Here is a 22,158-nt window from a genome sequence, read left to right on the forward strand (position 1 = left end):
CTAAGCTTGTTTTCATCAATCTCCTGAATGTTTACGGAATAGCAGCCCCCACCAATACATTGAACAATCTGCTTGATCACATTAGCATTTAATTAAAACAAGCAATCAAAACTGTAGGAACAATTCTGATAAACATCATCTTATAATTAAAATCTGATTTTTTTTTAAAAAAAACTTTATTATACTTGCCTCAAATCTTTGAAAAGTTGTCAAACGAAAATCTCCTTAAATTCCCGAAAGCAGTAATAAAGAAAATAATTCTGAATGAAAACATCCAATGCATTTCTGCATGTGGCTGACATTTTTGAGAGGCTCACTTAATGGCTCTCCTACCACAAAGCCACTATTCATACTCAGAATTCCACACTCAACTTACACTTTCAGAACTTCTCTTACGTTTCCAAAAGAGGAACAAAGGCATTATTGGTTGCCTGGCAATTAGAACTAGGAATCAACCACTAATTAGGAGACAATCATGAGTAAGCAAGGGATGAAGGAAATAATTGGCTGTGGAAATTTTTTTAGGGACCCTTGAAAGACATAAACTTAAAGAAAGCAAGTTTTGGGGAAACATAACAGCCTCAGGGAGAATTGGCCACCATCTTGTTGTCACTGGTCATGTTCTAATGGCCTTTTAAAAGGGCTTTAAAACCAGGCTATTTTTGATTGATTGTCTGAAGGCTCAGTGACTAGTCACAATTCCTTCCCCTTGTGAGTCAGCTTCCACCTGCTTACTTACTGAGACAAATCCTGGTACCATCCAAGCTAAAAAAAAAACCTTTTATACCAAGGAGAATAATAGGGACTATCCCCAACCCCCTTTAGAAAGGGACTTCAACGTAGTCTTTCTTAATTAGACAGGACCTCCATGGATGCTACACTCTAAGATCATTTATCCTTTGTCACTGTGATGCCAATTTATGCAATAATCTAAGCGATTATTCTGAGGTTCTAAGTCTAATTAGGGCTGATACAACTGTTTCGCCTTCCTTGATGAAGATAAAACTGTCCTCAATTATATAGTACTGTGATTATCTTTAATATATTAGCTTCATTCATAAACATCACATCAGCATTTCTGCACTCACCTGTAGTCTGCTGCTGGGGAATCTGAGTCTGGTGTGGCAAGTTCCTAGAAATGATTAACACAGTTAAGCAAAAGTGTGTTTTCACACTTGTAAAGAGAGAATAATTCACATTAAGATGGAAGCCTGCATGGAGAGGCAGGACCCAGATGATGTTCTCAGCTCCCCTCTCTGGAGCTTACACACGAAGAAACTGAAATCCAAGGAAGACAAACAGCAGTCCCTGATAATGTCCATGAAACTCTCACCATACTATATTAACTCCTTCACAACTCTGAGATATAGTGCTTTTTTTTTTCATCTTCTTAAATTAGGAAATAGCCTTAGTATTCCAAGATCACACAACTAAACACAGTGGATAAAGATGCAAACAGTGATTCCAGCACTATTGATCTGTACAATTTCAAACTAGGTCTAGATCATACAGCAGGTATGTATCCATGCATAAAATATATGTATATATGCAATGTCTTCATATCATCATCGTCACTGGCATGTTGTAACATCTTTTAAAGCATATTACCACCTTTCTTCACTATGTCCCAAGTGTGTTCTTGTATCTTCATGCCAAGGAATGCCATTTTCCCACCTGACTAGTGAGAACACACGAGTCACCCTTAACCTTTCTCTCTCCTCCCAAAGTCAATCAGTTGGTATGTCAGGACACATCTCAGTCTCGGTTAAATCTGACCCCTTCTTCTATACTTTCATTCCTCCCTTGGAATGTCTGATAGGTCGGATATATTTCTTTGTTCACATTCTTCCTCCCTTAAAATGTTCACTGTCGTCACACGCTCTCTCAAGGCACACATTTGCAACTAATACCGCAATACTTCTTTATATCGATCAGCAAATCAAATTTCTGGTTGCTTTAGTATGTCACATGCAGTCAGAAAACTACCTGTGCCTCCAACCCCACACACAGAAAGATAAATAAACTTGCACCCAACACAGAGAGCCCCACCTGTTTGAAAAAAAAAAAAAACAACTCAATGAGCCTGCAGCTGTCTTTGCAAATTCAATTTTAAGCTGATTCCAGCAGATATATTTTAGAGTGTGTCTGTGTGTGTTTGTGTCCCTTCATGTGCGCCACAGCATGGGCGTGGTCAGAGGTCAGTTTCTCCTTACACCACATGGGTCCTAACGATTGAATTCAGGTCATTTATGCTTTGGCAGCAGGTACTTTTAGCCACTGAATGATTTCATTAATTCTTTTTTTTTTAAAAGAAAGGTATATATTGCACAGAGCAGATACATATTACTCGTGAGTATAAGATTTATATGACTGTATCAAATATTGAAGTATTATTTTAATTAAAAAATAACACCTTAGGAACCACCTCTTTGGGGGTCTGGGAGATGGCTCAGTAGATTAATCACTTGCTGGACAAGCAAAAGGATCAGAATTCAGATTCCCAGCATCCACATAAATGCCAGGCAGGGTCAGTTTATGTATCTAGGGAGACAGAAACACGGGGTCCCCCCTGGTAAGGAGGGAGGTCATTAGCCTATGGATCACAGGTTCTGGTTTCAACGGAGAGATTCTGCCTCAGTGAACAAGATGGGGAGTTCTCAAGGAAGATTCCTGACTCCAGCCTTGAAGCCCCACATGCACATATGCATTCTTCACGTACCTGCATATGTGACCATGCATATGCATGCATCACACACAGATACATGCAGAAGATAAAAGGAAATAAGACCTCTTCCAGACATTTTCACTCTCTAAGCACCCCTAAATTAGATGATGATACTTAGGCCATTTAGCTTGCATTAGACGTGTGCCGACTGCCATTATATTTCTCCGCCTATGCTATTTTGTTGCCCCAAATTGCTGTACTGGTAAGAACCATCCTATTTGTTAATAGCTCTAGGAGGGAAGAAACATGCAACAATTTCTTGAATGACTATATGCAGAAGTGAGATGCTCATAAAGACTCAAGTAATATGCACATATTTATTAACATGTAGATGCATAAACTGATATTGTTCATGACAAAGTACAGTTTAGGTTGCAGGTGGAATAAAGCCCAGAGTCAACCCATCCTATGCGGTAAGGACCGTCCAAGCTTTTAGTTTCTCCTTAGCAATGCGACTCCTTTCAGATGAAATAACACAAAGAATTGTGATGCACCAGACATAGTCCCAGCACTTAGGAGGCAGAGGCAGGCAGCTCTCTGTGAGTTCAAGGCCAGCCTAGAGTCTACAGAGTGAGTTCCACAACATAGACCTTTTTTTTTTTTTTTGAGACAGGGCTTTTCTATGTCAACCTTGGGCCTGAACACTGAACACACACACACACACACACACACACACACACACACACACACACACACACACACACGTACATCTACATGCACACACCACAAACAATAAAGAAGAAAAGCATACATAATGATGGAAGGGAAAACAGCACCTACTAGCTGATTGCTGTTTAAAGCTTCCAATGGTTTTTGTTTGTTTGAGCAGATTTTTACTCGCTATGGAAATCAGGCTAGCCTCCAACGCATAGACATCCACCTGCCTCAGCTGAATGCTGGTATTAAAGAAGTATGCCTAGCCTAAACTCATAATCTCTACTAAATGCCTTTAAGTGATTAAACCACTTAGAATATACATTGTTGAGGAACTAACAAAAATCAGTTCTCACTCACGGAAATTATCTGATAATTCACCCCAACAATCATCTCCTCTTCCGCTACTGGTTTAGCTATGCTTATGCTCCTGTGGCCTAGGGAATATTTCTTTTGGTTTGTTTTCTTTCAGAAGTTCACACGATGTATTTATATTGGTTTTGGTCACAAAAGTAAAAAGATTGATTTAGAAACCATGAAGAGATCAGCTGTGCATTTACCAGTGGAAGAGCAGAGACCTTTATTACACAAGTCCAAATGCAGTTACGTGGGCCCTGGGGCTGAGGGGTGGATGAACTTCATTTCAGGTCCTCAGGCAAAACGGACATGGGTCTAGTCTGCACCTGAAACTGCTCCACACTTGCCCTGCCTTCTGAACACACTTCCTCATTCTCCATTAGCTCCAGGAACACCTAGTCTAATAGCAAATTAAACCAACACTAACAAAATTCACAGAGGAAAGGAGAAACCCAGAGTATGTGCGTTCCGACACGTGGTCAAAGACAGTGATTTCCCAAAGGCTGCAGAGGAAGGATATCTTAAATTCAAACATAGGGTTGGGATATGGCCACTGGAATCCTACACTCTTGCCAGGCCCCACAGCACATCTGTCAATGGCATATATTGTTTAAAAACTAGAGCCTGTCAGTTCGTACCTGTTATTTCCTGATTTTTTTTCTTTAACTACACTGTCAAGGCTGACCTGGAACTTGCTCTGTAGACCAGGTTGGCATCGAACTCAGAGATCCACCTGTCTCTGCCTCCTAAGAGCTGGGATTAAAGACATTGGCCACCGCTGGCCATCTTATTTTGTTTTGTCTTTTTTGAAAGAGGATCTATGTAGTCTTGGTTGCCCCATAACTCCCTATGTAGGCCAGACTGGTCTTTAACTTATTCAGCCAGGACTACACAGATAAACCCTGTCTCGAAAAACTAAAAATAATAAATAAACAAATGAAGGAAAGGAGGGAGGGAGAAAGGAGACAGCGACCAAAGGAAGATGTTATAATACTTGTTTTATTTCCTCTAAAAATATTTGTGAAGCAAATTGCAAAATGCTGATGACAGCCAGTGCTGAGGTGGGGGTACACAGTTCTGTACTTTCTGTACTGGACGCCCCCCTCAAACAGCTCTCAGGGCTAATCAGGCGGGGGGGATTTGGAGTCATTAATGCTAAGGCAGGAGTCGGCAGGCATTTTCTATGAAAGACCATAAGGTCAACACTTCCGGATCTGCCCTGTGCTCTCCACTGTGATGACTCGGCTCTGCTGTCAGCAGCCACAGACAACAACATATCAATGGACGTGTAGCAGTGTTTAATAAAGCTTTATTTATAAACACCAAAAAAAAATAACTACACTGTCAAACTTACAATCAAAATACTCTTGGATGAGTGAAGAGAAATTGTTTGTTAAAGAACTTAATCGCTTAGAAGAAGCTTAGAAAAGGCACACGAGAGAGCCATTTGTATACCTGGATTAGTCTGGGGGTTCAAAGCAACTAACATGGCATCTGATTGAATGATATACATGGTCCCCCCAAGCCTGCAAATACAACTGCAGGTGAGTTATATAAAAAGAGCTCATTTGTGCAAAGAGGTTAAACAACAACAAAAAAGCTGAGCTACTTTTGGGCATTCACAGCTGTGTGTGAACATGAAGGAAACTGAGGGGCCAACGGTATCGTGGTTAGAGATCCAGCCTGGGAATGCTGCTTCACCTGGTCGCTGGGAGGTCCCGTGTGCCACCTAGAGTGGGGGGTGGCTGCAGCAGGCATACTGAATAATCGGCCTACAATGGACTCTTCTGGCACTGTGATGAAGGGAGACTGTGGGGGACGTGGGAGCATGCCCATCTTTGTAGAAAACGGGCCACGGGCAGCAATTAGGCAGGAAAGTGGGGCCAACTTCAAACAGAGCACCTAGGCTCCTTCAAAGAAAGGACCTTTATGAAGCCGTAAGACCATTTTGAGTAATTAAGTTATTAATGGACTTATGGAAGGGTTATAATATGTAAACTGCAGCAGTATATAGAAAGCTAAGAAAAACTGTAATTCTCTAAATTATTCACATTAATTATTTCCCAATTTTTTTGCCATTAATTGCCTGCATCTAAATAGAAAATTGTCCGAATTAGCCACTGCACAAGCTTCATTCTTTAAGAAAGCAAAGGTAATAATTTCCAAATTCGTAAATAATTGATTTGGGAAAGAACACAATTATTCGTAGTTTGTACAACTGTTTCAAGGTAATTTACATTGTTGGCTATCCTGTAGAGTAATTCTATGAGTAAGGTGGATGATTAGCAACTGATTATGCTGCGCCTTGATTGAAGACTCAAAAAACAAAGTCATTTGTATAAAGGCACAGACAGACTCTATGCCGGAATCGAAAGAAAATGACCTTCAGTGTGCCGACGTCGTCTTTTAAAATTATATGGAGATATTTAGCAGCAAGTAGTAGTTATATTATTTGGGAAATTTTCCTGTTATTTCGGCAAAACTGATAATGCCAAACCATTTTTTTTTTTTGTCCTTGAACACGGTGGCTTGGACCTACAACTCTCTTTTTTTCTGAGAAATCAACAACAAGGGAAGGCCACACAGAATACAAAAACACTATTGTGGTTTAGATGTGAAGACATTTTAATTAAAATCAACTCTGTTTTGTATATGATACATAAAGGAGGAAGATGCCTCCATCTGGTTTTTTCAGTCCTGTCCCCCCCCCGCCCCCCACCGTCCTTGCTCGAGTCCAGAAGCAGGACTCATCACAGCTTTAACCTGATGCAGGAGAAACCAAGAGGACCCGAGTCCATCAAGAAGCAACAAGCCCATCACTTTTAATGTATACTTAAATAACTAAACACATTTTTGCAATATTCTTGGCAGCTGATGGTTCCTGTCAGCAGGAACACTGCAGTCTTGGCCTACAGAAGCAGTCAGCTCCAACTGACATTAACTTTCACTAAAACTTAACTTTCTATATGTAGAATTTTACCTTGAAAACTTGGTTTTCATTATCACTGAAGAGAAGAGAAATGGAAAACACTCAAATAAAAGCTAAATTAGTTTCCTAGCTTTAACCCTCATTCTCAACTGTGCTCGCATAGCTGTTGATCTCAAAGGGTTCTGAGCAAAGTCTGTCTGAGGGGCTTCAGTTTTCCTGGATTAGATGTTAGGGTTAGCAGAATGGATAATGACAATTTTTGTACAGTCAGTTAAAAATGTTACAGAAAAGTGTCTAGAGGCTTGTGCTCCGTTACAAACATGTCCTCTGGACAGAGGCTTCACCTAGAAAAGGTCAGGGGCTGTGGATCTGGTTACAAAGGAATGAGGAAGAGAACCATCTGCCTGGAGTAGCAACTCCTCAACACTCAAAAGAAATCAGTGAGCCTCTAGAAAATTCAGTATTTGGGGTCTCCCCTGTGCTTTTCAAGGCATAAAACCATACATTAACCACAATCCCTAAGGTGTTTTTATTCCTTTATTTACTTTAGTTTTTCAAGGTTTGGCATTTTTCTCTCATTTGGCCACTGCTTTCAAGTCAGAACAACTGCTCACTTCCACCCAGTGTTTCCTTCGAGCAGCGGAAGAATTAATTTGGTGCAAAGCCCAAAGGTTTAACCACCTAAACTCTATACGTAAAATCCAGTCCTATTTCATACTTGCAAACATGCCCTTCGGGGGAACTTAGAAAAAAAATGCCTTTGAAAACTTTAGGTGAAGAGTGTATGTATGTGCCATCAACACTCTTACTGCAATCCCATTGGGATGACCTGAGAGGCTTTGCGGTTTTGTCTTCTCCCTCAATTCTTTAGTCTGTTAAAGGTGAATTTGCAGTCATGATCCTGCTCTTAGTGACATGTGCTCCTACTCGCCTCCAAACCCAGACTTCGGACTGAGCTCCTCACTGGAACAGCTCCAAGAGGTCTGAGCACCATGGTATGGAGATGGTGTTAGATTGATTGTCTCCAACTTGAGGACATAAAATTCTATGACTCAGAACTCAATCTTCTAGCTATAGAGAGTATCTTCTGGAGTTTTGGATAAGCCTCTAGTTAAACACATTACCTCAATTTCATTTAAGAATTATCTTAAAATGTGATTTCCAGAAATGAATTGTATTAAGGAAACTGCCGGTGGCGGGGACATCAACAGACATGTATACCTTGAGAGACACAGACAACAAAGTGGGGAAGCAGCATATGTGAACAGGAGGAGGGTAGGACTGATGGAGGAGGGTCATTGGCTAATAAAGGAACTGCCTTGGCCCATTTTATTGGGTAGAGGATAGGTGGGAGGAGTAAACAGAACAGAATGCTGGGAGGAAGAGGAAGTGAGGTCAGACTCGACAGCTCTCCTCTCCGGAGCAGACCCGAGAGAGACGCCATGCTCCTGGCTCCTGGGCAGACGCATGCTATGAAGCTCCGACCCAGGATGGACACAGGCTAGAATCTTCCCGGTAAGCGCACCTAGGGGCGCAACACAGATGATTAGAAATGGGCTAAATTAATATGTGAGAATTAGCCTAGAAGAGGCTAGATCGAAATGGGCCAAGCAGTGATTAAATGAATACAGTTTGTGTGTTGTTATTTCGGAGCATAAGCTAGCCAGGCGGCTGGGGTGCCAGGGATGCAGCCCTGCCGCTCCTATTACTACATAGGACAATTCCTCAGAACACTTAGCTAGGACTTCTGCACCCTAACATGGCAATCAGACAGGACTAAGGAACTTGCCAGTGCAGCGGGCACTAAGGAAACATAGTGACTACTGTGCCCTTAATAAAATGTTGGAAGACGAAAAGAACATGACTGGAAAACTAGGAAAATCTACAGGAATGTTGGCAGACTAGGTAATAGCAGAGGGCCGTTATTAAGAACCTCACCTTGGTCCTATGCGTCCCCGGAACCACAGTGTGGTAAAGAAAGAAAGTAACTGAGAGCAAGTGCAGGCTCTATTATCCCTGCACCTCCAAAAGAAACTGCGTGCCAAACGCACCCCTTTGCTGAGCATGTGACATGCCTCCCGATCCTGCCCAGCCTACTGCTTTTCTTCTTTTAATGTCCCTGTGCCTGTGAGCTGGCTCAGTACCTCTGAGGTCAATGATCTCACACTATCTATCCGAAGTAGATAGCAGAACTGGTAAATACTCCACCCTGACCGCATTTATCTTTGTCCATTGTTGGTGTCTTAAAGTTATCGCATACAAACAATCAGGCTTATTATTTTTTTTTTAAACTGGATAATTTATGGTGTTAGTCTCGAGCCCTGTGAAGTATTGTGTCAAAGAAGGAAGGTATTTCCATGTAAGTGATAACACAGCCTGTAGTTACCCAGCTGTTGGGAGAGCTCCATACCTCTCAAAGGCATTAACTTGTTTAAAAGACCAAATTAATTTCTATGCAGCCTTGAAGGGAAGCTTTGAATGTTCCCAGGTTTTACTTATAAGCTCACATAAGTGTTGAGCCATCTCACGCTGCCTGACTATTTCTGCTACCAAATCTGAGGAATAAACACGAAATCCTGTAGCTGGGTAAGCCTGGTGTGCTAGGATGCGTGAGCCTGACACGCTGGCCCTTTCACAAGGGGCTGATGAGCAAACACAAAGCAGCAGCATCCAGGCACACACCTGGCCATGAGGACCGTAGCCTGCTCAGATAAATACCACATATTCACCTTGAAAACTCGGCTCCATCCAAATGACCAAAATATTTGTGTCTACTTGATGCTAAAATAAAGCCTTTTTTTTAAAAAAAAAATAATGATTTTCAGTTTAAAGCATAAAAGTTGAATTTTGTAATAAAAAAGTGTTGATGAATCTAACACAATAAATTCCCTATTATCAGGCATAGTTAGAAAATGAGGTTAATCACATATTCTGGCTTATAGGGAGTTACCATAGAGACCGTGCACATATTATCTATTTCTAAGAATAAAAGAAAGATAATATACACTCAACACTGAAACGACAGCGAATGTAATTTAATTTTCCTCTGATGAGTCAGGCACACTTGATGATCCCACAGTGCCTCAGAACAATCACTGTGAACATCATCAATTATCTATGGACCCCATTTATATAGAAGTGTTAGTTAATGGAGCTTTTCCATTAGCAGGAATAGAAATAATACAAAGGTTTTCTGGACTTCAAAACACATATACGTTGAAATTGTTGCAAGCTCTGTGTAATAACCTATTGTATTTGCAAAGAGCTGGGCAGCATAATGGTGGGTCTTAGCGGATTCTGAGAAGGCCTGCGAGACACAGGGACTTATAAACCAGACAGAAGGTTTATATATACTGATAGATAAAAAAAAAAATCTATCAGTAGCAAGAGTATAGAATCCTGTTTTGGCACAAGACAAATAAATATTTTTCAAGGAAATATTTGCTAGTCTCAACATATATAACTGGAAAGGGTATCTTTAAAAGTGGCAGCAGCCTTCCCCTTCTCACTGAGACGTCAGTCACTGAGCCTACCTGCATTACACATAGCCAAGTTCTTAAACACACCACAGTAAGTAACCACCGCTGCACTCTAAAGTTTGAGAGTATCGTGATGTCATCAACAGAAACACTTCCAGTCCCTTGTTCTCTGCAGAGTTAGCAACTCGGAATGTTCTCCACAAATTTAAGAAAAACCTAGTGAGACAGCTCAGCCCATAAAGGTTCTTGCTACAAAGGGTATTACCCTGAGTTGGATCCCTAGGACCCACATGGTGGAAAGAGAGAATCAACTCTTACAAGTTGTCCCTAACCACCCCATGAACACTATGGCATGCAGTCCTCCCCAAAATAGTATGTGGGAAAAAAGTAAAACAAACAAAAGTCTGGTTTTTAAGCATACATAGCTTCATGTTTTGAATACTGTGAACACTTCTTTGGCCCTCTACACAATGTAAGAGACAGTACTTAAATATCAAGTATGATTCTGAGAATAAAAAAGATTATTCTCAATTTTCATCTAAAAATTGGCTAGATGGATAAGCTTAGAATTATTACAATATTCTTAAAACTTCTGATTTTTCTATCAGTCCCTAATTTGAGTAAGTGAGGTCTTAGATTAGCCTATAACAATGGACCACTACCTTTTATAAAGAAAACATCAATGTACATATGTCTCTACATTAAAATTATATATTGTGAAATTTGCATATATTACTACTATAACAATAATTTACAAAGTTATGAATTCAAATGAATGCAAAGTTTGACCACCATTGAAAGACTTAAATTAGTCACTCACACACATAGCCTGAGCTTATACAACCATCCCTAAGTAGATGATCTTAGACATTTAAGAAAATATTTACAATTACGTTAGATTTTCAGAGTGTTTAGGTAAATGCATGGAGCCATGCTGTTTACACAGTTCTACATGATTATTGTTTGAACTGATTTATTAGCACATACATTTTTACATAATCATAAATAAGCACTCTCCATGGAAAAATGTTTGTGTCCAGCACGGTTCTAAACAGGTTTTACTTTTATATCTGTGTGCGTGTGCATGTGTATGCATGCATGCATGTGTGTGTGCATGTGTGTTTGTGTGTGTGCGTGTATGTGTGAAGGAGTAAGGGTCAGAAAGACTGAGAGATTTTTCTGTGACTCCATACCATTCCCTTTGAAAATTACGAACACGTACAAAAATACAGTTGTGACTTCTAGTTCTTGGGCAACTCAATTTAACCCATTCTATTATAAGGTAAAAAAAAGAACTACATACCAAAGGAACGAATGACAGATTCATCTACCACTTCATATATGAAAGTCTAGTTTCTAAGCGTGTAAACGTCCTCCCTTCCTTCCCAGCATCTAACCTTCACAGTGCCCTTCCTGAAGCATGAGGGGTTTGCTACATCTAAATGTATGATCATCTGGACACGAAGGCACATGCCTGTACCTCCGGCACTTACGAAGCTACAGAAGAACCAGCAGTTCAAGGCCATCTTGGTTACATGGAACTCTGCCTTAAGAAAGCAAACCGAATAAAAATAATTGTATGTTCAAAGTTCAAATCAGAGTTGCTTGTTTTGATGTGCAAACGTATACACATACACTTTTTTGTTGTTGTTATTTGTTTTTTTGAAGACAGAGTTTCTCTATATCTTTGAAGCTAGTCCTGGAACTAGCTCTTGTATATAGTAGAAGGCCACTTGTCTGTTCCCAGCTGCTTAGACCCAAAATAACCATACAGAAACTGTATTAAATCACTGCTTGGCCTATTAGTTCTAGCTTTTTATTGGCAAGCTCTAACACCTTAATTTAACCCATTTCCATTATTTTATATTTTACCATGAAAATCGTGGCCTACCAGCAAGGTTCTAACTGCAAGCTTGCATCTTCCCTCTCTGGTGGCTCCATGGCAGCTCCCTCACTCTGCCTACTTTCTCCCAGCATTCAGTTTAGTTTTCCACGCCTAGCTCTACTCTGCCCTATCACAGGCCAAGCCAGACTATTCATTAACCAATAAAAGCAACACATATGCAGAAGGACTTCCCACACTACTTGTAGACCTGGTTGGCCTTGAATTCACAGAGATCTGCCTGCCTCTGCCTCCCAAGTGCTGGGATTAAACCGCCTGGCCCACAATTTTTTTTTTAAACAGAAAAAAATAGTTTAGATTATAGTTCTGTGAAAGTTAAGAGAAAAATCAAACCCATCACCTCTTAGAAACAATGTGATTGTCATGCTTTAGTCTCTGCCTATCTGCTTACACTGAGTTCACCTTAGGACAACCATGTAGATTATTATCAGCGTCAATTTCTCACATATTAATTTTGATGCATTTTTCTTACTAAAGAAAAACATCTAGAAAATGGTTCTCTTACACTTATGTCAGACCAAGTTATGATATTATGCTAAGGTGTACTCCAATAATAAATGAACAAAACCCGTAACAGCTAAATGGATTGGTTTTGATAGATATTAGTAAAATACCCATGCACTCTGGCACTGTGCCTCCACATGCATACTTACTGCTGTGTCTGCATCAAGGGCATGTTGGTGCTGTCGTAGTTGTCTGTGTGCAGGGGAGGTATGATTTCCCCAGTCACGGGGTGAAACACGGGGAGTGTAGACAGGGGCCATGCAATCTCTCTGTTTTTGGACATGTCTCGAAGCTCCTTGGTAGATTTCTGAATAGAACTGTGATGGACAAGTTGGATACTACATAAAAGAAGAGATAAAACAACACATATTTAAAATTATATACTAGCCTAATAAGTATCAACTTGAAAAAAAGACACTTTCTTTAAAAAAAATTAGACATTATTGCATTGGGGTGTTCTATAAACTAGCTCAGAGAAACATACATCAAATATACCTTTATTTACGTCTCAAGCTAAACTCAGCTATGAAGGACTATGTTAACATTACAGCAAGAGTCACAAACTGGTTACCTATTTATTTCTATGATTAAGATAAGACTTAGGATAGCTTTTTATATTATTGCTTCTGGTGGGGGCATTTATAAATACTCCCAGGAGTTTCATTTTATGGAAGGTTATTACTATAGATTCAGGAAAACATGTATGAAAGGCCTTGCCATCTGTCCTTTGGTTTATAGAAGTGCAGGTTGGGAAAGCACATAATGTAAGTGACATGTTAATATTCTGAATCTGAAATAATTTAGGTTTAATTTTATCTAGGTTACCTTAGATTTTGAGCCCTTTTTAATTTTAGTGTCTACCCATCCTAAACCTCTATTTAGAGAGCAGCTTTCGAGTTGGTGACGTCAACTAGGAGCGACGGTGAATGGGAAGAAAGCATGAGACACATGGACGGAGCATGGTGGGAAACTGAGGAGTGACAGAAACGATGGCAAAGAAAATAACAGGAAAGAAGACACTTACTCTGGGGTTTGCATGTTTCTCTTTTCCCTAGAAACAAAACAAAATTTATGAATTAAATAATAGCATTGATATTTGGAACATTAAGACTATATGCTCATGGGACCTTGTGTGATGGGGAAGTGCTGATGTTGTGACTCAGGCAACCGGGCAGCATTTGCCACCAGGTTCACAATATTACCAGGAAGAGTACACACACAGCGATGGAATACTGATGAGAAACACACAGAAAATGAAAAAAATGGAGATTAAGAATCGAGCTCTTGATTGAAATAAACTCTATGACATAATGAAATCAGCTACATGAAGAATGGAGAATTTGTTACTTGCTGCTTTATGAGTTTTTGAGCCTTTGCTTTGTTACCCTGACTTCCAAGTAATCTCGGGAGATTATCTTAATTGACATAGATGTCCTGAAAGTACTAACTATTCATGAAGGGAGGACTCATTACTCAAATGATACCTTATTTTCATTAATTTACTCCTGGGTTATTTTTTTTAATATATTTTAAACATTTAGATTGTGTCACCCTGTTTGACAGCAGAATGACTCCAAGAATTCTGACCATCACTTTTCATCACACTGACTAAGACAATTTATTTATTTAAATGCAATTACCATGTCAATAGACTTCTGTCTCTGCTCACACAAGATGGCTTGCACAACCACAGGGTCTAGCCTCAATTATTCTTGGTACTGTTTTTCTATCATGAATTTATATCTAGCCTTAATCATTTCTGAATAATTTTGGCCCCTAATTTGGTTTGCTAGACTCACAACTAGATTAATTCATTTTGAAGGAATAAAGTACTGCTGTTTGACTTGAATCAAATTTCAATTCATTTACAGTGTGCTTTATGAACTAGACACACTTGGCTTTGAAGGGACTCGTTCGTCTCTGTGGTGCTAGCAGGCTCGCCCGCTCCTGAGGTCTTTATGGAAAGTACTCACACTCCTTCCCGGCGGCAGCACATGATGTAGGCGAGGATCAGGAAAAGCACCAGTGCTACTGCCGAGGGCACAGCCAGGGTGACCAGGAAATCCGTGTAGTAGTCTCTGCTTTTCAAAGACTCAGAGGGGGGCTTGTACTCCCCACCATCGGGCAAGATCCCCTCACCACGAACCACTTCATGATAGGTGGACACTTGTTTCGTTTTATCAACCTGATACAAAAGGAGACAATTACACATCAAATTAGTAGCTACAAACATGAGATTTTAAGATGTAAACACAACAAAAACAGTCTTTGATAAGTTACCTTCCCAAGCCAATTAGTTTTCCAACTACTTTATTATCCTGATTTATCGTTCTTTATTGGAGCTAGGGAAAGTATGTATCTAAGTAATAAAGACTTTATAGAAGCCTGTTTGCAAGATAAACACATATACAGGTATATTTTGCTTGTTTGTTGCAAAGCTGAAGTCCTTTTAAGACTAAATACTTGTGACCAGCTCCTAATGAAAATGTTAACCAACTGGCTGATAAACCAGGACACAGAGACGGCATGTAACAGGAAAAGGAAGAAGAAAAGACAATTTCCAATGCACTATTCAATCTTTCTTCTATTGGGCTGACATTAATTTTAGAAAAAGGAGCAGAAGACAGCCCCCCGGGGGGCGCAGCACACTGTGCCCTGCTCCAGGACCACAGTGCCCACGCACCCTGCACCACGCTCACACGTCTCCTATTTTGCTCATCTGTTTCTTTGTGCTACACTTCATTCTACTGAGGGTTTCCTGTAGCCATGTGAAATTTGTTTCGTTTTATGATTTAACAAACCGCTGGGAGAATTACGTTGGCCGTATTGAGCATCCTCTGCAGGAACAGCTTGTTCACCGGGGCACTCCTGCAGAGGGCCCAGTGCCCTGCCTCCTCCCAGGGACTTCTAACTCGGTTTCCTGGGGTGTTAGTCTTAATAGTAGGAAGCTGGCTGTCCATTATAACCTTATTTACGTCCTACTTTTATCATTTAAAAAATTATGTTTGTTATAAGACTGTGTTGCTTATCTTTATCTTATTTTAGTTTTCTGCAGCTACAGCCTGAACGGGCCGGCCTCAAACCCACACAGTTCTGGGGTTACAAGCAAGCACCATCGCATCTCTTTCATCTAAGCTGCCTTAAATAGTAAGAAATGTTCAAGAAATATTTTTGTAGAATGATGTGGCATATTAATAAATATACATGTAAAATTAAAATGAAAATCCCCAGACTCTTCCATTATAAAAAGCCTTGCCCTCAAAACTTTCAAAACAGAAACAGTTTTTAACTTTTGGAAGCTAGACAGTGTTGCTAAACATAAATTCACGTAACAGCGTCGCCACGAACAGAATGCTTCTGGCAGGGCCTGCTGGCTCCTGGCTGGTGAGAGGAACGTTTGTAAGTCATGGAACCAGCTGCTCCTGCACAGTCTTAGGTGATTAGTACCGTGACTGAAATATTGAGCTGTTAATATTTACCTAAGATTGTACATAAACCAGTTTTTTAAAGTAATTTTATGTGATTTAAGAAGGCAAAGAAGGGTATAATTTTTCTAAAATACAAAACACAGGAGAAAAAGCATACAGGGCAGAAAGCCACAAGGAATGCTGGGCGCTGCAGTGTGAGTGAGCAATGTGCTCCCTGGCCAGCGCCGGGGCCTGGAAAGTCACCTGCAGTGGCCTCTCTAAGACATGAAGTGACAGTTGGGTTTATGTGTCAGTAACTCTGTTCAGACATCAGGTTTAAACTTAGATCGAAATCCTTCACCACCAATCAAAAAGTTGACAGAAGTTGAATCTAAAGGTCACTAAAAAATTAAAGGTCATAAAAAATTTAAGAATCTAAATAAGCTCAAAATACCATATAAAAAGACAAAAAAGACACACACCATAGATAAACAGGAATATTTTTATTTTTAGCTTTCAAATTCAAAACACGTTTGCAATTGTCATAGGACAAATTTAATCAATAAAAATTTTTTAAGGTAATTAAAAACACTTGGAATGTTGATACATTTATTTAAGGCTGTGGGGAAAGATACTCTCTTCCCTTAGAATTGTTCCTTGTCTATTGAGCACTGTGGTGTGAGTTCACAGCAGAACGCAACTCTATCCGCACTGTTTCATTGTGCTCTCTTATTTCCCAGCAGCAGCACATTTAAAGGGACCTTCTGCTCACACCACACTGGCTCCCTGGTGTAGGCTGAGTTAACAGCCTCCTCCTGCATGTCTAAGAGCTTCAGCAGAAGCTCCCGCCAGATAATCCAGCCTCAGCAACTAAACAAGGTTAGAGTCCAAAGGTGGCAAGACTCTTTCTTAAGCGGATGTACCATCATCAAATTTACCAAATCCTGAAAAACAAGCAAGCCCACACAGCTGACAAAGAGAACCTAGGATTTATTTCCGACAGCACTGCAGGTTTTAGTCAGACGTTATGTTCACAGACATCACTACTGAGCACATTCGCACAAGCAAAATCTTTTTTTAGGGAAAAAAAGAAACAAAAAACTCACCAGTGAAATTTTGCACCAGTCAATGTGAAACTGAGTTCGAAACTTCTTGTCACACGTTATCACAGGCTCCATTTCTTGACTGCATCTCAACTGATTCTGTGGATTTTCAACTTCTCGTAAACAAGAAGAAAAGGCAACATCGGCACCAACCATGACATAAACACTGCAAAAGTGAGAAACTCTCAAGTTACCCTTTAGGAAAATTGAAAATACGGAAAAAAAAAATAAAACATTTACCCCTGAAAACAGGTCTTATCCTTCTGAATTGAGGGATTAACTGGAATCATCTCTAGGTGGGAATCTAGGCGTTCAAAGCAATGCTTCATGTAGGGCCTTCTGCTGCCCATTCCTTTATTCAGCCAATATTTACTGATTGCTTAGGTGGACCCAGTACTCTTTCCATTCTGTGTGAATGCCTAAAAGTTATATTTCATCCTTTTTATAGCATTCAAACCTGCTACGTGCTATATGCCCTGGTTATTATATTTGGTAGACTTCTTACACTAAGATTCTTCTTCAGATAAATTTGTTAAGAAAATAACCCTATCGCTAAAATAATAGTTGTGAGTAATGGCTCTTGATTTGATTTCATCCTAATGTAATTGTGACATCACACACTGGAACAGCCAAGCTCTCTTCCAACTTCATTTTTCAACCGTACATTTCTGTGAGTGTTTGGAGCACACAGACCCCTCTGCTTTTGGCTTCACCTCAGATCTCCTACTCTGCAGCTAAGAAGTTAATGTAAGAGAAAATTATTGTTTGGTCACACAATTGAGTCAAAACATGTTTTCTTGAAGAGTACCCTTAGAATCATGAGGAAAACAATCCACTGAATTGAGAAACAGGATTTCACAAGCAAAGGGAGACAGTGCCTGCTGTGACAGGGACAGTCTCACAAAATCTTGACAAGATCGGAATCTTATCAACTTTCCAAGGAAAAAGAGAAAACAGAAAAATTCTCTGAATAACTATAAAATAACTACAACTTCTTTTTTTTAAAAGATAAGGAATAGCTATTCCTAAAATGTGTGAAGCCTACCCAGGATCCAGTTGTCTTTGGGGGGGAAAAAAAAAAAAAAAAGACAGATCCCAAGACTCATGAAAGTTCAAGAAAACCAAAAGGCCAAAAAAGAAAAATTTGAGTAAACAAAACAAATTTGGAAGGAGGGAGAGTGAAGGTTTGCAAATGAGCGTCAAGTCACAACATAAAGATACAATGTGCCCTGCATGGGGTATTTAGTCAATTGCTATCACAGAAAGTCTGACAGAAGATGAACAATATTTACAATAAAAGTCATAGAACAATTAGGTATCCACTTGAAAACGAAGAAAACTTTAAATCCCACCATTATCTCATGCCATCAAAACCATTACCCACAACTGATCAAAGAAGAATCCTGGTTTTGGATTCAGTTAGCACAGAAGAAGACTGGCAATCCGCACCATATTTTAACATAAAAAAACAAAAAATGAACAAGCTGAACAAAAGAACAATTCCTAGACCCAGAAGACAAATAAGACCATAGATAAAACTGATGCTCTGGACTTGGAGAGACCAACAGATGAATACAGAGAATTACAACTTCCTGGAAAAGAAGTTTGCAACCCCCAGCCTCTGAGGAGCCAGCCTGTGAGGTGGTGGAAAAAGAAATCTTAGCTGCAGTTAGACTTGCTGGAGGGTCAGTGTGGACAAACCCCATAGTTACAAACTCCAGAGCAATATGGTCGCTAGCAGGCCTGCCCCCACTTCTTCGGGAAATACAATGTGTTTGTGCTGTTGGCAGAAAAGAGGGAAAGGAACAACTCCATTCTTTAAAGCCTGCCTTCAGGAGAAACCATGTGGATCCTTGACTTCTGGGATTAAGGGAAGTCTAGCAGCCCCAGCGGGAAACTTTCAATTCCACCAACCATCACAGGGGATGCTGTCCTCAGCTCCAGGGCACAGGATCACTTCAAACAGAGGGCTAGTCACAGAGTTGGAGAAACAGACCCCAGTGCCTACCCCAGGCCCACATCTTAACTACTCCATTACTTAACCACAGCAGCTCCTTTCTCTCATTATCAGTCCAGGTGCCAAGAAAAACATTGGAGGTAAACACCACAGCTTGAGAAACTTCCAGCAGAGTCTGAACCAGACCCAGAACAGTGGCCTATAATGTGAGTTTAAAACAAAACAAAACAAACAAACAAACACCCTCAAAGAACAATCTTAAAATATTTTTATATTTTAATCTTAAAATACAAGTCTTGTTTGTTTTTGTTAAAATATAAATCATAAAATATAAATACAAAGAATGCAAAATGTTTTTCAAAATTTTGGGACGATAGCCAAGGTAGTTCTTAGAGGGAAATTTATAGCACTGAATGCATCCATTCGAAAAGAGAACAATTTAAAATCAATCACATACGCTGCCACTTTAGGAAACAAAAGCAAAACAAAACAAGTCGGCAAATTAAATCCAAAGTAAACAAATAAAAAGCAACAATAAAATTCAGAGAAGAAATGAACGAGTTGGAAACAAGACTGAAGAGGAACATCAAAGAAATGAAAAGATAATTCTTTTAAAAATGATAAAAACAGATAAATGGTGGTATACAAGTTGTTAATATAAAAATAAATGCTATACATTATAAGAGATTGTTATGAACACAAATGAATAATGAAGGAATATCACAATCATTTCCATACCCAAATTTTGATTGTGCACAAGAACTTGAATAATTATGGGGGAGACCCATCTCACACAACTAGTAAAAAAGGAAACAATTGGTGTAGACCACAATCCAGAAAGAAAACTCATCAGTAGTCAGTCGGTGGGAACAGCAGATCTACACACAGGAAGTCGTAGACTTCCCCACACAGTTGATAAAATAGTGCTTGTTTCCTGCCAAGTCATTCAGAATACAGAAGCCAAGATGGTGCCAATAGTCTAGCAAGGCAGAAGCAGGGGAGCCAGGAGCTTGAGGCTGGTCTCACTCACTACGCAGTGAGTTTCAGAGTGTATTTGATATCAAAACAAAATGAAAAAAAATGTATAAATAAAACTATAAAAGATGACCATGTAGAATTTATCCCAGTTATGAAAATAAAATTAAAAATAATTTATCATATTAGTGAACTGCACAGGGAATTGTCTTATTAACAGATTAAGAAATATTTTTAACAAAATCAAACATTCATGAATGATAAGATCACTTATAAAATGAGAATGGAGGAAACTTCCTAATCTCAATATGGAGCATCTTTTAGAATCAAAGCCAGATAATAATGAATAGTTAAAAAAAAAAAAAACTCCAAGATTTTCTATGTCAACATTGTCCTGGAAGTTACAGCTAATGTAGACAGAATGGAAAAAGAAATACAAGTCATGCCAATTTGGAAGATATATAGACATCTTATTCACAGATGACAAGATCCAAAATAATGTACAAGTGCCTCCCAGAGCTAATAATTCATGACAGTGGGATTACAGAGTACAACAGAACACAAAGACCAAAGGCACACATCATTTTTCTGCATACCAGCATAAATGAGTCTTGAACCAAAAGCACCATCCCATTGACATTAGAAGCTAACAAAAATAAATAAAAATCTCTAAAGGTTAAAGGTGCATTCAGACTATATACGAGAAAAACAAAGCCTGCTAAAGAAATAAGAAAACAAAATTAATGGAGAGAAATTGTGTTCTCAATAGGAAGACTCAGTATTGTGAAGACGATAATTCTTTCCAAATTAATTCATAATCGCAATGAAATGCCAATCAAAAGCCCAGAGATTTGTTCTGTGGCTATTGGCAAATTGGGTCTAAAGCTTACACAGAGAGAAAAGACTTAGAATATCAGACATAACACTGAAACACAAAAACAAAGTCAGAGGACTGAAACTATCCCACCTCGAGACTCACAGTAAAGCAAAGTCATCAAAACAATCTAATTGTAGATATGGTAGTGCAACCAAGAAGAGAGCCTAGGACTAGACCTATATGAGTTACCCATATTAAGTTACAGTTAATTGACCGGTAATAAGGAACAAGTATACTAACTTATATTAATCTTTTCAACAAACAGTACTGGAACAACTAAACATATACATTAAAAAAAACAACTGCAATTGAGTCTTCATATGTAGCTTGTATTCTTCACAAGAGTCATCTCAAAATTAGTCACATATCTAAGCAAAAACTGCAAAAGTACACAATTCTGAGAAAGAAATACTACATGATTTTCTAGAACAAAACACTAAGAGTATAATTCATGCGATAAAGGAATTGATAAAAGAAACAAATTTAAATTTTCTCCCATCTTAAACAAAATTTCAAGAAGACTTTCCAGAGCCTGGGTGAAAACATTTGCAAACCTCCTATAGCATAAAAGCTGCTATCAAACATAAACAAATAATAAAATGAAACTGACTTAAAAGTGTCTCAGCGTTGGGGGGTTATCTCACTTGGTAGAGCGTTTGCCTAGCGTGCACAAAATCCTGGGTTCAATCTTTAGCACCTCATAAACTGGGCATGGCGATATACATCTATAATCCAGAATCCAGGAAGTGGAGGCAAGAGGATCAGGAATCCAAAACCATTACCAGCTAGTGAGCATGAGACCAGTTTGATACTGTCTCAAAAAGAAATTAAAAAGTAAATTAATTAATTAAATTTAAAAAGGAGGAATACCTTAATAGAGAATTTAGCAAGGAAATACACAGAGAGCAAATAAAGATAAAAAGCTGTCCCACATCACATGGCACTGGGAAACCGACGAAAACGGTGTTGAGAGACCAAAAATTCTGGACCACAAGATCAACTTTCCTGAACGAAGCAAGATAATGTGGTGCAGCCATCTGAAGGCAGCTTGAAGTTTTCTAACAACATTCAGCATATTTTACCTTACAGCCCAGCTATTAACGAAAGGATCCAGCACTTAGGTCCACACAAAAACATCAATGAATAAAGAATCCAGAAGCCATCTGTGGGCATTTTAGGGGTAAATGGCTAACTGTGGTACATCCAGAAAAAAGTGAAATATTATTCAGCACACACACAAAAAGGAATGGATTATCAAGCAAAAGAAATTTACGTGCATGTGACAGAA

General features: G+C 39.2%; 1 protein-coding gene across 5 annotated transcripts in view; it reads right to left on the bottom strand.

The window, feature by feature from the left end:
* Positions 1–22,158, bottom strand: part of Sgce (sarcoglycan epsilon) — a 70,851-nt gene that overhangs the window by 1,997 nt on the left and 46,696 nt on the right. For 2 of the 5 annotated variants that reach the window (XM_041675525.1, XM_041675522.1), the window contains 6 exons: positions 17,065–17,227; positions 14,525–14,736; positions 13,576–13,602; positions 12,701–12,889; positions 1,089–1,132; positions 190–224 (listed from right to left, as the gene is read on the bottom strand). In XM_041675525.1, the coding sequence (XP_041531459.1) occupies positions 190–224; positions 1,089–1,132; positions 12,701–12,889; positions 13,576–13,602; positions 14,525–14,736; positions 17,065–17,227 (670 nt within the window). The remainder of the gene's footprint in view (positions 1–189; positions 225–1,088; positions 1,133–12,700; positions 12,890–13,575; positions 13,603–14,524; positions 14,737–17,064; positions 17,228–22,158) is intronic. The other 3 variants (XM_041675523.1, XM_041675526.1, XM_041675524.1) reach the window with 2 other exon arrangements.

Source organism: Microtus oregoni, unplaced genomic scaffold (genome assembly GCF_018167655.1).
Source record: "Microtus oregoni isolate MIOR12 unplaced genomic scaffold, Mior012 000026F_ref0000081, whole genome shotgun sequence".
In the NCBI taxonomy this organism is placed as follows: domain Eukaryota; kingdom Metazoa; phylum Chordata; class Mammalia; order Rodentia; family Cricetidae; genus Microtus; species Microtus oregoni.